The sequence below is a fragment of the Pseudoliparis swirei genome, chromosome 18 (genome assembly GCF_029220125.1).
Source record: "Pseudoliparis swirei isolate HS2019 ecotype Mariana Trench chromosome 18, NWPU_hadal_v1, whole genome shotgun sequence".
Classification (NCBI taxonomy): domain Eukaryota; kingdom Metazoa; phylum Chordata; class Actinopteri; order Perciformes; family Liparidae; genus Pseudoliparis; species Pseudoliparis swirei.
The window spans coordinates 15,238,776-15,255,346 of NC_079405.1; the positions used below are offsets into that span (position 1 = coordinate 15,238,776).

Here is a 16,571-nt window from a genome sequence, read left to right on the forward strand (position 1 = left end):
AGCATTTGTTAAATCAGTGTTTCACATTACTTAAAATGAATGCATAGACAGTGGGCAACATTTTACATTCTGTTGATTTATAAAAAAAATTCATCCCAGTTTAATTTCTTATAACAATCCCCAAAAAAAATTTGTTTTGGTCTTTTCATAATAACACTTAAAATATGCTTTTTATATGTTTGAACTTATAATCAAGTCAGCTAACCCTAGTTTTAACTCTTTTATAGAGAAAATGAATGTGTTATTATAACTTATTAATAAAGAAAACAGCTTGACTTGTCAAATTTAAATAATTAAGCACCACTGTGATTTGACAGATGCACACTATTACTTGTTTGAAGTTTTTGATGTGGAGACGATCTATAGTTTAGTTTGAAGAACATAATTATAAAGTAGGCTGATATTTTCAACAAGATCTGTATAGTTTGAAGAACATAATTATGGCAGTATACACAACCGGTTGAATTTCTGTGCACAGTTCCCTTAAATAAAATGCTGCTTGAATAAAAAAAAAAAGACTGATTCATCATTTCAAAGACATGATTAGGCCCGCCTACGAGCAAATGCATTGTCTATCTAGTTCAAGGTTCACTGTTATTATGTATATTTATCCTTTAGCTGTATTACTAGTTCAGTATGTTTTTGTTTCCAATGAAAGGAAAAGAGGAAGCATTGATAGTAGAAAATACATTGGGTATTGTGTAAGGATCTTGATTTTGTAACATTCAAACCTCCCGCTTAACATCTTGTTGCGTTAAAACAAACCTGCAGTATCACTTCCACTTATTGTGCTCTTGTGAACATGAACTTGTACCACTCCTGGACCTGATGCATTGAATATTACTTTTTAAAAAATATTCAGTGACACAGTAATAGCTGAAACTCAAAGATAAGAGATGTTCCCTTTGAAAAATATATTTATATTCATATTCTTTTTTTGTTAAAGCCTCAGGGAGCCGCTAAAGAGCCGAGGGTTGTCGACTCCTGCTTGACCAACGACTGTATCTCAGGGGACCCGTTTGTTAAACTCTTAAAGTTTGCAGACAACACACAAGGACATTGGCCTCATCAGGAACGGTGATGAGTCTGCGTACAGACGGGAGATTGAACAGCTGGTCCTTTCGTGTGATCAGAACCACCTGGAGCTGAACAAGCCTCAAACTGTGATGACAGTGGACTGAGGAGGAGCCCCTCAACATTACCCCAAATCACCATACTCAACAGCATTGTGTCTGTGGTGGTGACCTTCAGGTTTCTGGGATCCACAATCTCCCAGGACCTGAAGTTAGCCTTCAACATCAACACCGTCCGGAAAAAGGCCCAGCACAGGTTGCATTCCTTGTGCCAGCTCAGGAAGTACAACCTGCCTCAGGAGTTGCTGATCCTGCTCTACTCTGCCATCCCCCAGTCTGTTCTCTGTTCTTCAATTACTGTGTATTGGATCGGGACAGGGACAGACTACAACGGATAGTCAGTTTTGCAGAGAGAACTGATGGTTCCAGCCTGCCCTCCGTCCTGGACTTGTACACCTCCGAGTCAGGAAGCGGGCTGGAAAGATCACTGCAGACCCTTCACACCCTGGACACAAGCGGTTCCAACTCCTCTGGTAGGCGCCACAGAGCACTGTGCGCCAAAACTACCAGACGGTCAGCTTCTTTACAATGGCCGTCAGTCTGATAAACATTTCATTAGACACTTCCATCTGCACTGCGTGCACTATCGCCTCTTTCTGCACTAACATCCCCAATTCATTGTCACTGTTGTCTTTAATGTCTTTTTATATTCATCTTGTTATTTGTAGATTACACATATGTACGATGAGAGCGTACGTGTAACCGAAGTCAAATTCCATGTATAAAGCTGATTCTGATTCTGATTACATACAAATGTAAACATATGACGGAATTCAGTCCAACTCTCGCGGATGAACTAACGTCTCGCGAGATCACACTGCCCAAACATTATGGACGTCGGTGGGAGCAGTGGTGTCTTTCCTGTCAATAATAAGCAGAAAGCAATGCTACCCAACAAAGCCAGGGGCGAATTTACCCGCAACGCAAGAAAAGATTCAGAGGTACGTAAACCCGAGTTTTTAAATGAATGTCCAGCTCATGAATCAGAGACAGGCGAGGCCTCTTCTTTTACACAACGATAGCTAGCTAGCTAACTTAACTATCAATTCTGATGTGATTCGACGTAAACGAACAGCAGCAACTGCGGTTCTATAAAGTATTAAAGTGGTGAACCTATATTTGTTCCGTGTTTCCGTTCTGGGTCATTGTGAACTCGCGTTGAAGAGTAATGCAGCTCAGCAGGACCAGCTAGCTGCTGTTAGCTCGTCACAGGCCAGACTGAAGCGGCTGTCAGGAGCTGCGAAGCTACCTGTTGATAAAAGGGATCTCCCGAGTCCTGGTGGCGAACGGACTTCTTCTTTATAACGTATTGCTCTGGTGTGATACTATAACATTGTAATGTATTGTATATAATGATGATATGTTTAGATGTGTCGTCTAATGATTTTTTGGGAGCTATCTGTCAGATCATTGCAGTTTGATGTCAGTTGCATTACTACTCATTCTGTGCGTGTGTTGTGTTCAGGGGCTGTCTGAGTCTCCAGACCTCGAGTTTAAATATGCTGATACAGACAAGTGGGCTGCAGAGCTGTCAGGTGTGTGTGTGGTCATCATGGACATTGAGATTTGCTGACTCTGAAATTCATTCTTGCAACATATAGTGTGTTCAGATAATTTATATATTTGATGTATGTTTCAGAACTGTATAGTTATACGGAAGGACCAGAGTTTGCTCTCAATAAGAAGTGCTTTGAGGTTGAATTCAGAACACATGGTATGTAGTTCAACTTGCATATACTCAGTCAAATCCTAATTAATTCATCAAAGTATTTATTGCATCTATGATTTAAGAAGGCATATATATTTTATTATCTCCATTTTCTGTGTCTTAGTTTCAGATAAGAAGTGGACGGAGCTCGATGCAGCTCACCAAAGAGCTCACGCCATGCGCCTGTTGGACGGTCTGGAGGTGATTGCCCGGGAGAGAAGGCTGAAGGCTGCCAGAGCCATTCTTTACATGGCTCAGGGTAAGTCTGCATTATTTACAACTTGTTGAGCATATAATGAGTTTGTACACTGTAATATCTGTCCCACGGGGCATTGAACAAAATGTACAAGTTGTCTCTTTGTATATTTCACTATGGGGTTATTTGTTTGTCTCTAGGAACGTTTGCTGAGTGCAGCTCTGAGGCGGAGGTGCAGTACTGGATGAGATACAACATATTTCTGCTGCTGGATGTGGGGACCCTCTCTGCTCTGGTAGAGCTGCTCAACATGGAGATTGAGTATGTTCTTCATCAGTTTTCTGGCCGCACATAAGTCATCCTAAATGGATTTTTTTTCTTCTCAAAATGTTTATTATTATACATGATTATTTATTCAAAAGTGATACAGCTTGTTGAATCGGCTTAAGCATTGCCAAAGTGAATGAAGATAAAATATGTAGATTGACTTTGCAAAGCTACAATTTTAGACATTTTCTGTTAAAGTTATCAAACTAAAAATATCTGTCAGAAGAGTAGAACACATTTGTATTATCCCTTTCAGTAACAGTGCTGCCTGCAGTAGTGCTGTCAGGAAACCAGCCATCTCCCTTGCTGACAGCACAGATCTCAGAGTGCTGCTCAACATAATGTACCTGATGGTGGAAACGATACAACAGGATGACCCGGCAGACAAGCCTGAATGGAAAGTCATCAGGGAAACCTTCAGAGCTGAGCTGGGTAAATTGTATTATAAGTGTCGAAAACTGCAGCCATGTCACCGATATAAATGAACTATTTCCAATCCAACTCTCCAATCCAGGCTCTCCTCTGTTCAACAACGAGCCCATTTCTGTCATGCTCTTCGGCATGGTTACCAAGTTCTGCAGTGGTCATGCGCCTCACTTCCCAATGAAGAAGGTGTTATTGTTGTTGTGGAAGAGCATACTGGTGAGACACATTAAATGCCTCCACATGAAACAAAGTATTATCTGAAGTCGAGAGACGATTTATAATCCCCTCTTCTGTTTCAGTTCACACTTGGAGGATTTGAGCAGCTCCAAAGCATAAAGATCCATAAGCGTGAGGAGCTGGGCCTCCCCCCTCTGTCCGAGGACAGCATTCGAGTCATTCGCAGCATGAGAGCTGCTTCTCCTCCCGCGTCTGCATCCGACCTCATAGAGCAGCAGCAAAAACGTGCGCGCCGCGAACACAAGGTAGACATTACTGCCAATACTGATTGGATTGAGATGTTAAAAGCAACCGTAATGTAATTATAGTCGAGATTTAATTTAAGTTACAGTATTTAAGGCTATACATGTACACATGTTGGTTAGACAATGATTATAAGAAGTTTTAGGTGCATCTGGAACAGAAAGAAACCTCTTCAAGCCCAAAGGGTATAGCACGGCAGCAACATGGCACAAGGAGAGCGTCTTCACTCACACCTCCATAGTATGGTATTGAATAGCTCTCCAAGACATTTCCAACCAATACTTTTTTTATTATGGCAGTTGTCAGATTATTGCCTTCCCAAAACCTCTACATTTAGTATCTGAGACACGAGTGATTACATTTAGACTTGAATTGATATCATAATTGGTACATTGTGCACATCTTACCTGATGACTCTACCTTCATGCTGCCAGTCTAAGTCTTTGTGCTATTAAGTGTTTGTTTGTGCACATATTGAGATCTCACTTTTCTGCATTCAGTAGCTTTTGATTCTTTGTGGTGATTTTGCGTTTCCCCACCGTTTGTTGTGGGGACCTGGAAACGGCTGCATGACATTCTTTATCATATATTTTCTATCTGTCAACTATCTTCTTGTTCCTCACACAGGCGTTGATCAAACAGGACAATCTTGACGCATTCAACGAAAAGGATCCTTACAAGGCCGACGACTCTCGTGAGGATGAGGATGACAACGATGACAATGACAACTCCATAGAGGCAGAGACTTTCCCTCTGGAGAGGGACGAGGTGATGCCACCGCCGACTCTACACCCCCCATCAGAGAGGGTGTCCTTCCCCAAAGGACTGCCGTGGGCTCCTAAAGTCAGGTATTTAATCATTTCTTCGTACACAAAGAAATAACCTGATGCAGATCCAGGTCTTTTGCGTTGACATTATTGTTTTTGCTCTAACAGGGAAAAAGACATTGAAAATTTCTTGGAATCGAGTAGAAGTAAATTTATTGGTTACACACTTGGAAAGTAAGTTTTCTCCTTGTTTGCTTGACTTAAAAAAGTAACTTGAGACTAATGTTTCATACTGTGACTGTATTGTGTGCGCTGAGTTTAATCTTGTCCATGTCTTGCAGTGATACAGACACAGTTGTTGGCTTGCCCAGGCCAATTCACGAGAGCATAAGGACGTTAAAGCAGGTATTGCATTTTACAATTTTGCATGATTTAGGATATTCTAAATGGCAAGTTTTATACTGCTGCTAGAGTTAGACATGTCAAGTTTTCATCTTTTTTTCAGCACAAGTACGTCTCCATTGCTGAGATACAGATTTCAAAGGAGGAGGAGTTTCATAAAACCCCTCTGTCTGGAGTAAGTGGAAACAAAAACGTTATTGATTCACATGACCTGTCAACCTGGAATTATTATTATATCTACACGATATCTCGCCTGTGGAGACCTTTTAATTTGTCAACTCCTGCAGCCTACCTCTGCCAAAGAAACAAAGAATATGTTTTCTCTCCTCATCATCAGGGGGAAGAGGAGGTGGAGATGTCCTGCACTGAGCTGCTTTATCAGGGAATTCTGCCCAGTTTGCCTCAATACATGGTTAGTGCTGTTTGGGGTCGGGTATTCACTGTGGTGCTGTGGGTCCTGTAGGACTCGTGTTGCAATACACGGCATTTATTATTTCAACTTTCATTTGTATGATATGGCTCAATGCTTCTGTGAATTGATTTAGTATGAAAGTAACCATGCAAAACTACTGTGCACCTACTAGTGTTATATTTAGTCAAATACTGTAAACATCCTGCATAGAGAATACTGTGTTAAAGTATTTCAGTGAATTTCAGTTCCTTGTGTTTGGCCAAATAAGCACGTATGAGCGCAGTAATGAGCTTCAACAATATCAGTGGCTATGGTGCTTTAAAATAAGGCAAGTTGAAAAGTTAACTTCCTAAAGAAGCAGCACAAATGACATAACTCAAATACAAACTTGTATTGCATTTAGGCAAAAAGACCATTTGGGCAATGTATGTATAGCCCCTACACGGTATCATTAATTACTCTTAGTCTGTTAATAGTTGCTGTTTTTTAGAGTACAAATATCAACCGTCACTGTTCATCTCATATAGCCCTTCAGAAGCAGCCATGAGCTTCGGTGTCGGACTGTAACTGACTCCATGCTTTGTCTCTGCATGTCAGATTGCGCTGCTTAAGATCCTGCTGGCCGCAGCTCCGACTTCCAAAGCCAAAACGGACTCCATCAACATCCTGGCAGACGTGCTGCCGGAGGAGATGCCGTAAGTGATGCTGAGCCTCTCAAAGGGGTTTGAAAGCTTTGCCAGTTCCTTCTCCAGTGCAACACTGTAGTCTGAACAAGGACAATATCTTGCCTTTCGTAACAATCTGTCAATTAGGTTAATGTCCGAAGTGCAAAAAAACAATACTGGTGTTTGCGTTACTTTGGAGTTCCAGGTTCAAGATCATTTTGCCAAAGGTCTCGTTAATAGGGTTTCAAAGATTCACAATTACATTTGAACATAAGAGAGATGACTAAATCACATCAAAGTGAAATACTTTGTTGATTTTCATCTGAGCGTCATAGGTTAACTTAACATTGGTGATCTGATTCTTCAGGACGACAGTGTTGCAAAGCATGAAACTTGGTGTCGATGTTAACCGACACAAGGAGATCATCGTGAAGGCCATCTCTGCCATCCTGCTGCTGCTTCTGAAGCACTTCAAACTTAACCACATCTACCAGGTGCACACATCACACACCTTCGATGGCACAATATTAAATGTAGCCGTATTAGATATTTCCTTTTAATATTTGAAAAGTTTTACGTACCTCTTGATCTCATTGTTGTTTATTTTCCTTTGCTATAAGGAAATAAATACATGTCTTTGTATACTTATCTCATAGTTTGAGTACATGGCTCAACACCTGGTGTTCGCCAACTGCATCCCTCTCATCCTGAAGTTCTTCAACCAGAACATCATGTCTTACATCACAGCTAAAAACAGGTACTTTTTGAGCCTCTTTAAATATTGAATCGGGTCAAAATGACCCGAAGGCAACACAAGGGTTAAATGACAAAAATCACAACATTCATTTGCAATAAATCTAATTGAAGGGTACTTAAAAGGCTTTTTCTTTACTGTGCTTATTTCTTAGCATTTCAGTGCTTGACTTTCCTTACTGTGTGGTGCATGAGCTCCCGGAGTTAACAGCAGAGAGTTTGGTGAGTATTTTATAGTTTTATATGTTGTCACCATCTGATGAAGCAGAGTTGTTGCTTTGACTGCTTAAGTCAAAACTAGAAGTGAAGTAATATTTGATGTGGACATTTTACAGGAAGCAGGGGATAATAATCAGTTTTGTTGGAGAAATCTGTTCTCCTGTATTAACCTGCTGAGGATCCTCAACAAACTGACCAAGTGGAAGCACTCCAGGACAATGGTGAGCTCATTTCCCATCGAACAGCATTCACCATGAGAGAGCGTGTCATGTTTCTACAAATCCAAAACATTACATTTCATATTTTCCCTCCCAGATGCTGGTGGTGTTTAAGTCTGCTCCCATCCTGAAGAGGGCGCTAAAGGTCAAGCAGGCCATGATGCAGCTTTACGTCCTCAAGCTGCTCAAAGTTCAGACCAAATACCTGGGACGTCAGTGGAGGAAGAGCAACATGAAGACCATGTCCGCCATCTATCAGAAGGTCCGACACCGGCTCAACGACGACTGGGCCTACGGGAACGGTGAGTGGAAACATAAACATGTTTGGAGATAATATTAACCATCTTACATTTTATTTGGCACTTTACATGGTAAAGACAATAGAAGAAACAACAATATAAATAAAAACATAATGAACAAGCATTTTGGTTAAAAGACTATTTAAATTAGTGAGTTTTAAGTGCTCTTTTAAAAGTGATGGAGAATGGCTGAGATGCTGGGGGAGAGAGTTCCAGAGGGAGGGGGCAGCCTTGGAGAAGGCAATGTCCCCTTGGTCTGATGCTTAATCAGAGTAAGGGGGGGGCGGTTAAGGAGGTTGGTGTTGGCAGATTTGAGGTTACTCGTGTGTGTGTCGCTGCAGGAGCTCTGAAAGGTGTCTCAGGGCGACTTGTGAAGGGCTTTGTATGCGATGAGGAGAATCTTGAACCGGATCCTTTGCTGTATGGGGACTGGGAGCCAGTGGAGGTCTTAAGGATTGGGGTGATGTGACCTCTGGTGCGGGAGAGGAGACCAGCAGCTGAATTCTGGATGTAGTTTGTTGATGATTTTGGTGGATGTGCCGTACAGGAGGCTGTTGCAGTATTCCAGTCGAGGGGATGAAAGCGTGGATGAGTGTTTCTGTGGCTGAAGAGGAGAGGGAGAGAGGGGCGATGTTTTTAAGATGAAAGAAGGTGTTTTTTGTGATGTGCTTGACGGTCAAAGGAGAGGTTTGGATCGAAGATGACACCAAGGTTACAGATGTGTGTGGAGTAACAGTGGTGCCATCGATGCAGAGGGAGAAGTTGTGGTGGGAGTTGTTGAGCGTTTTGGGGCCAATGAGGAGGATTTAAGATTTGTCGCTGTTGAGTTTGAGAAGTTATTGAATGTTTATTTAATTTAAGTTTTTTTTAAACAGGCAGGGGAATGTTTGGAGAATGACTTGTGTGTTTGTGCTCAGAAACTGAAATTGTAGGCGGCATGTCGAGCGGCGCCCGCCTCACGCGGACGTCTGCCGACGAGACTGAGCACAAGGTTTGCCGAGGTTCCCTCAGCCCTGAGGTTTGAGTCTTTTCAGCTGAAATGACAGATATCAAAAACAAAATGTGTCTTTAAAGTATTTATTCTAAAGAAGAGGCTCCGTTGCACAAAGCCACAACAACTCTGTAAGTGAGCGCTGAATATTGAATATCGCGCAGCGTTATAAAGACCGTTTACACGGGTTTGGGCTATTAGAATATGCTGCTTTGTCATTTACAAACAAAGGAGTTCTTATCCGTGGCGTCACAAGACATATAGATGCATACATCTATCCAACAATGAGGGCTTTGTCAGAGTGGTCAGTGCACACACACGCTAGAAGGTTTGACATACAGCATAAGTCCTTTATTCATAAAAGCCACCACGAGTCTCACAATGCATTCCTTGATGGTTTTACTCTAACAACCTATAAAACAGTTGACCTTTATAAGATACTCATAAGAATTAAAAATTCCCATTACAAATGTTTCACCAAAACCTAATAATAGTTAATAGTTTTAATTAATAAAGGACCTAGATAACGGTTAATTGGTTTTATCCTTTTGACCAGTGAGCAGGCTGTTGATCTTGGTCGGGTTGGTACACGCATTGGAAACTAATTAACTTTATTCTATATAAACTTGCGACGTATATTTAGCGCGGTATAAGGCTTGGATAGTAGTCATTTAATAATAATTAATATTTTAATAATTTGTGAACTGCATGGGGATTTAACAGCTATGAGTCTCTCTCCCCGCCTGACAGATCTTTACACTTACTTTCACCTCTCAACCAACAACGCGTTAACCTCTTCACCTTCTTAGAGATACTTATATCCTCCTTTTATGAACCCGAGCATCACATTATATCACAAGACGAAATAAAACACAGGAATACAAGTTAAAACTTTAAAACGGCAGAATACCCGGAATTACAGGATGTATATATTTAACTTGTTTATTAGGTCCTCATCCTGCATCAGCTTTGTCTTTCAATAGCAAGGCCCCCGAGCAGTTCTGTTTTGTATGGTGAAGAGTTAAAGTTTTTTTTAATCAATATAAAAAACAAACAGAGTTCTGGACAGAAATCAAAGTTGTCTTTGTGTTTATTAGCTTGCAAGCTGTAACAAAGTTCCTCAGTCACGTATCTGACTGAGCTGGGAAGGATGTTCAAAATGCATTGTGCTGCACCGTGATTTAGACTTCAAGGTCGGCCTTGAGTCGTGGCCCACAGATGACCTCGGGGGTGTGTCTGCGGTCGCCCCGACGCTGTAGACGATAACAGAACGTTCTCCCTCTGTCTCTCTCCCCACATTCCAGTGTCTGTTCCGTGAATCAATTCAGAAGTGAAAACATATTTTTACTAGTGCTGTGAAAAATAACGCGTTAACTCAGTTAATTCAATTACAGGTTTAACTAGTTTTTTTTTTTTTTACGCATTTAACGCATGCGCAGAATGAGCTTCCAATCCGTCTGTTGTTGGTCGTCGGGACGAAAAAAAATTCACTTGCAAAATGAGCTTCCAATACACCACTTCAATCTGAACTCTGTCCGCTCTCATGCAGACGGTCTGTTCATCGGTAATGATCCTTCCGCAGGTTCACCTCCGGAAACCTTGTTACGACTTTTACTTCCTGTAGATCAGGGTCTCAACACGTCGATCGCGACCTGCCAGTCGATCGCGCGTAGTGTCGGTAGATCGCATGACATTAAAGAGATTGGCCCGCCCCTGACATGTTCTCTAGAGCACGTCTTTGTTCTTTTATTAAACTAAACGTCTGTTGTTGATCGTATCTCCACAGCAGCATGTCATTTCTGTCTCTTCGCGTTGCGTTAACACTTATCGATCTCGTCAGCGCGCCACAGAGCTCCGTGCGCGCATCGGGACCGAGCAAAAAAAGTCACTTGTCAATCTGTCCACCTGTCCGGGCCGGTGAGGTTTCAGCTTTGCAGCGGTGTCCCCGCCGTCCCTTTCATCACGGCCCAGTTCATGAAGAAAACCCACACAGTCAGTTTGCCTCAGCAGCTGCTAGAGGAAGACTAGAGGCCTTTAGATTGTATCATGGTGGAGTTAATGGTTGACAAACAAGAGAAAAATGTTCTGTTTAACCTCCTGTTACCTTTATATTTACTAACATATTTTACCCTCGGGGTCAATTTGACCCCAGCAATTAAAACCTCCAGAAAATTATTAGAATTAATATTGCTTCCCAAGTTTAAGTGTGAGGTACTTTATGTTTGTTTGTTGACTACCTAAATAGCCCTTTAAATAAATAAAAAAGTTGATATTTCTTATATGTTTGACACAGTGAAAAACAGCCTGGGGTCAAATTGACCCCAAAGAACACCGACATTAAACATTGAATGGGGTCAAATTGACCCGAAAGGTAACAGGAGGGTTAAACATTCTGTTTAGGATGAAGATGTATTAATGTTCCATATGGAAGAAAACTGCTAAATAACTGCTGAGTTGCAGCACCATTGTATAGAAGAATGTATAAATGTATATATCCGTCTTTTGTCATAAATCTCTATGTTCTCACAAAATATACCGAGAATATCGGTAATATGTGATTAATCATGATTAATCCACAAAAACCTGTGATTAACCCGATTAAAAAATTTTATCGTTTCACAGCCCTAGTAAATAGGTAACCAGTTGTTTCAGATCCCTTCAACCAAACTGTTCCCATGAAAACATAAGAAATGTGACTTAATGGATCAATATATAAATTACTTGGGCTGAAACTAATATCTGGTGGCGCAGCGCACAGACTGCGTGTCTTTGAGTGCAGTCTCCTTTTGCGTGAAAGGGATCGAAACCAGGTCGGGCGATCTTTTATTTTAATTTTTTCGAAAATGTATTTCTTCATCCGTGGCTGTGATGCGCTGCTCACTTATACAATCGTAATCGCCGAAATGGATATGAACGGTGGCTTGAAGATCTCCAGCAATATGTTTGTGAATGTGTGACGAATCTGGTGCGCGAGACAGAGCCCCGCTGCAGATGTTAAGAGAACACAACGCACGCGCAGGGAAACCAGTAGGTTTGAAAACCAGTCGGGGCGTAACACCGGCAACCAACACGGGTGCGTAACATAGAGATGTAACCATACAGGTTTGGTTGAGGCAACAGTGAAACTCAATGGCTCTGGGTTAGATGTCTCAATGTATAAAAGAGGCGTGTCCGTCAGTTTTATTTTTTCTTACCAAGCTATACTGATTTGCAGGCAGTCTTGCGGGCCATAGTTAAACTCAAACGGGCCGCTAGTTGAATAGGCCTGCTGTAGACGATAACAGAACCGTTCTCCCTCTGTCTCGCTCCCCACATTCCAGTGTCTCTGAATCAATTCAGAAGTGAAAACATATTTTTACCATTGCACCCTTTTTTTGGGGGACCTGTGACCGTTTTTAGTATCGCTACATTCTGCTCTGCTGAATAACGCAGGAAGTGAGCAGATTTCGAGTCAAGTATGCATCCCATCTTTGGCAGTCGTCAGACGGTTAATTCTGCTTATTATATTGCTAACTAGGGCTGCAACAACGAATCGATAAAATCGATTATTAAAATAGTTGGCAACGAATTTCATTATCGATTCGTTGTGTCGCGCGATTATTACGGTGCTCAATAAGTCACGGAGTATAAAAAAAAGTTGAGTTGAGCGCAGAGCAGCGCAGGAGGAACAAGAGCGGAGCGGAGGGAGAGCAGAGAGCATAATGCTGCGTTGTTAGAGCCAATCAGCGCTGAGCTGCTCCTCTATTGATGAATCTAATTGGCTGCTGCTGCTCACGTGGCGCTGGATGCGGAAGTCATTCACGTCGTCGGAGACATTCACGGAGCTGAGTGCGTCTCCGGGTGACGTCATGAACCCAGACACCAGGGCGCTACATGTCACGGCGGTGTGGCATTTCCACAAGAGTATACCGTAGAAAACGTGGTTATTTATTCCGTGGCGAATAGCGGAAAATATTTTTCCATGGAGAAAGGCAACGGAGATAAGCCACAACGCTGTGAGCGCTGCGTGCAGACAACATTTAACGGAGCGGAGCAGCGCGTGCGCTCTGATCGCTCTTTTAATGAAGTATCGAGACTAAAAATATGCTAAATCACATCGTTTTTAACGTACGGGTACTTTGTTAGTATCGATACACCGTGCAACGTGACGGCAGCAGATGTAGCGGACTAACATTCAAGCTAACCTAACTTCCCAAACGCTGTGGACATCTGAACGCTGATTGGCCGAGACGCGACACGTCCATCAAAGATGTTTTATTGTGAAGAGCACCACTTCACATTTTTTCCGCGTCTCACTGCAATCTCAACGGCAGCGGGCCAGGTGAACAAAATAATAAATCGTAACGCGTCTCTGATATTGTTCAGGGGGCCACATGGGGACCACTGCTCAGGAGAGGAAAGCTGTCAGTCTGTTTGTGACGGGTTCATCACCATGGTGACCAGTGAACAGGTTCATCACATGCTGACCAGTGAACAGGTTCATCACCATGGTGACCAGTGAACAGGTTCATCACCATGGTGACCAGTGGGTCTCCAGGACCTTTCCATGACTTTAAACCACATTTCCATGATTAAACATTTTGTGAAAACTCTGTCTATACGTGACAAAGTGAGAAGATGTAGTATTTAAACCAACAATGAGAATTCCAAAGCATACCGTATATATACCGTGTAAAGTAAAATGTGAATAAAATACATTTGCATTACTTTTCCAAATATTTTGGGATTTTATTTTTTTCAATTACTTTTCTAGGCCTACTAATAGCCATTTAAAAATTCCATGACTTTTCCAGGTTTTCCATGACCGTACGGACCCTGTTTTGAATAAAGGGTTGAAAATTAATTTGTTGTTGTTTTTTTATCCGATTAATCGATTAATCGATAGAATAATCAACCGATTAATCGATTATCAAAATAATCGTTAGTTGCAGCCCTATTGCTAACTCATTAATCTATGGAGATGCAGTCTCTCACAGGCATGTACGTAATGGCTCAACGGGCCCGATGAGTTGTTTCACTTTTCTTTCCTATTTCATTTCATGGTTTCTCTGTTAAAACACTTTCAGTTACAAGTTTAATTCGAGGCAAGGGCATTGCGTCTATCAGGTATTCACATACAATGCATGTCTTCCAACTGTGAATTATGTGGTGCTGTAAATTTCAGCCGGGAGAAAGTTGTGATCAAATATAATCTTTCATTGCATTGTAGCGTGTGTATATTATTGATTTGAAGAACATTTCCAGTGGTTTTTTAGGCATTTTGGGCAAAGGTGAAGGTCAGAGCTGGGTTGTATGTCCACTCGCAGACCAAAGTGCACTAAACATGAACTGCTGCCGTTTGTCCTGGAGCAGATCTGGATGCCCGTCCCTGGGACTTCCAGGCCGAGGAGTGCGCTCTGCGGGCCAACATCGAACGCTTCAACAGTCGCCGCTACGACAAGAGCCACATCAACCCGGACTTCCTGCCTGTGGACAACTGTCTGCAAAGTGTACTGGGACAGCGGGTGGACCTGCCCGAGGACTTCCAGATGAACTATGACCTCTGGCTGGAGCGGGAGGTCTTCTCCAAACCCATTTCCTGGGAAGAACTGCTACAGTGAGAATAAACGACTTTTATTAAAAAGTTCCAATCAGGAGTTCAGACAAACACCGACAGTGCTCTCAGCATTACGTTTCATGTTCTGTACGGATGAATTTTATTCTCTGAAGGTGTAGACTTACAATCATCATGTTTTACAACAATCCGAACAAACCCTTTACGTGATGAACTATTGAGACTTTTCCCGACACTAATACCACCCACAGCATTCTTTGGTAATGAAACAGCTGATGATGAATCCAGTGCTAAATGTTTGGACTTCAACCCAACCCATAGCATTACATGTACAGGTATTTACTCGCTGTGCCTCTTCTCTGATACAGAAGGTCAGTAAGTTTGACCTTGAAGCACTACGTGACAGTTTGTTCTTCATGTTAAAGAGATTTATATGGAATAAATTCAACTATTACAACTCTAACTCTTTGAGGCATAAGATGTAAATAAATATTACATTCCCTTGTACATCTCATGAATTTGTATCTCCTTCGGATATATGAAAGGATTGGGGTTGGGCCTTTTTAGTCTTAATTGCTGTATGTACAATTAAAAACATATATTACATTTTAATAGTTATCACGTGAAGAGGACAAACTTCTGCTTCTTTTGACTTTACTTTTGTTTTTGTGCTGCATTTGCATTTTATTTGCATTATTTTGGGTTTTTCATCTGAACGCTGCCGACGGCCCTTTACTCTGGGACCATGGAGGGAACCATTCAGCCCTTCACCGACCGCCAGGCTGAATGGACAGTGCAGCCGTGTTTAACTTTTTTCTTTTATCTCATTGGTATCTTAATATGCTTTGTTGTGCGGAGGAACTGTTTGCACATATTAATATAATGTGATTGTGTGAGAGAAAAGAGAAACATTTAAGTTTCTGATTTGAGATCAGGGGTTTCTGAGACATCAGATGGCTACTCGGAAAAAAACGGGACAACTCCGTTACAGAACCAGTTTGCTCTGTCTTGTTATTCTTTTAAACTTTGTTATTTTGGTTTTATAATAAAGGTTAATTGTGAAACTTATTTATCATGGTTCAGGCTTAGTTTTACATGGACTTAAATACTGTAATAAAATGGTACTGTCATTTGTGTAGCATTTGTTTTTCTTTTTAAAAGTTTACTCTTTTTAGATGTGTGCCTCTATTTCATAGTGGCAGAAGAGACAGACGAGCAATGTGGAGGCTTGTTTAAAAGTCTGTTAAACAACTAGTATATTGTGTTAAACATTTACTCAAAAAACTCTGACGACTACATTCATAAACACAATATATTTATATTTATAAATACTATATATATATATTCCAATCGCAATTCAGTTTATTTGTATAGCCCATTTTCACAAATTACAAATTTGTCTCAGAGTGCTTTACAATCTGTACATAGAGACATATCTGTCCCAGAACCTCACATCGGATCAGGAAAAACTCCCAAATAACCCTTCAGGGGGGAAAAAGGGAAGAAACCTTCAGGAGAGCAACAGAGGAGGATCCCTCTCCAGGATGGACAGATGCAATAGATGTAATGTGTACAGAAGGACAGATTTAGAGTTAAAACACATTCAACTAGAACGGGCACTCGGTAGAGCACATACCTTCGCATATCACAACATTGGGCATTGAATTATGAACATTGTGGCATTAGTTGCATGCCAATTGGATAAAAATTGACCGCACTATGGTAAAAATAAGATTTTGACCTTTTCATGACCTTGACTTTGACCCGATCGATCCCAAAATCTAATCAAATGGTCCCCGGATAATAACCAATCATCCCACCAAATTTCATGCGATTCGGTTTAATACTTTTTGATTCATGCGAATTAAGTTGGTAGTAGGAATATTCCATGATCGAGACCTCCACGATCCCTCAGGCAGATGGAGGTAGAGAGGAGGAGTGGGCGGGGTCTCAACAGTGGTCCTTCAGAGTCTGGACTCCCAAGACCAAACACCAAAGACCAAACTCCAAAAGTACACAAG

The 16,571-nt window shown here is 41.5% G+C and overlaps 1 protein-coding gene across 1 annotated transcript; it reads left to right on the plus strand.

The window, feature by feature from the left end:
* The first annotated feature begins 1,963 nt into the window (after nucleotides 1–1,963).
* On the plus strand, nucleotides 1,964–15,680 carry strip1 (striatin interacting protein 1). Its single transcript, XM_056437821.1, has 20 exons — nucleotides 1,964–2,074; nucleotides 2,599–2,668; nucleotides 2,773–2,847; nucleotides 2,966–3,100; nucleotides 3,238–3,358; nucleotides 3,621–3,796; nucleotides 3,879–4,006; nucleotides 4,090–4,272; nucleotides 4,898–5,118; nucleotides 5,206–5,271; nucleotides 5,379–5,442; nucleotides 5,543–5,614; nucleotides 5,777–5,851; nucleotides 6,449–6,546; nucleotides 6,884–7,010; nucleotides 7,173–7,273; nucleotides 7,425–7,491; nucleotides 7,605–7,709; nucleotides 7,804–8,008; nucleotides 14,349–15,680. The coding sequence occupies exons 1-20, from the start codon at nucleotides 1,964–1,966 to the stop codon at nucleotides 14,594–14,596; spliced, it is 2,448 nt and encodes an 815-aa protein (XP_056293796.1). The 3' UTR covers nucleotides 14,597–15,680.
* The last annotated feature ends 891 nt before the right edge of the window (nucleotides 15,681–16,571 follow it).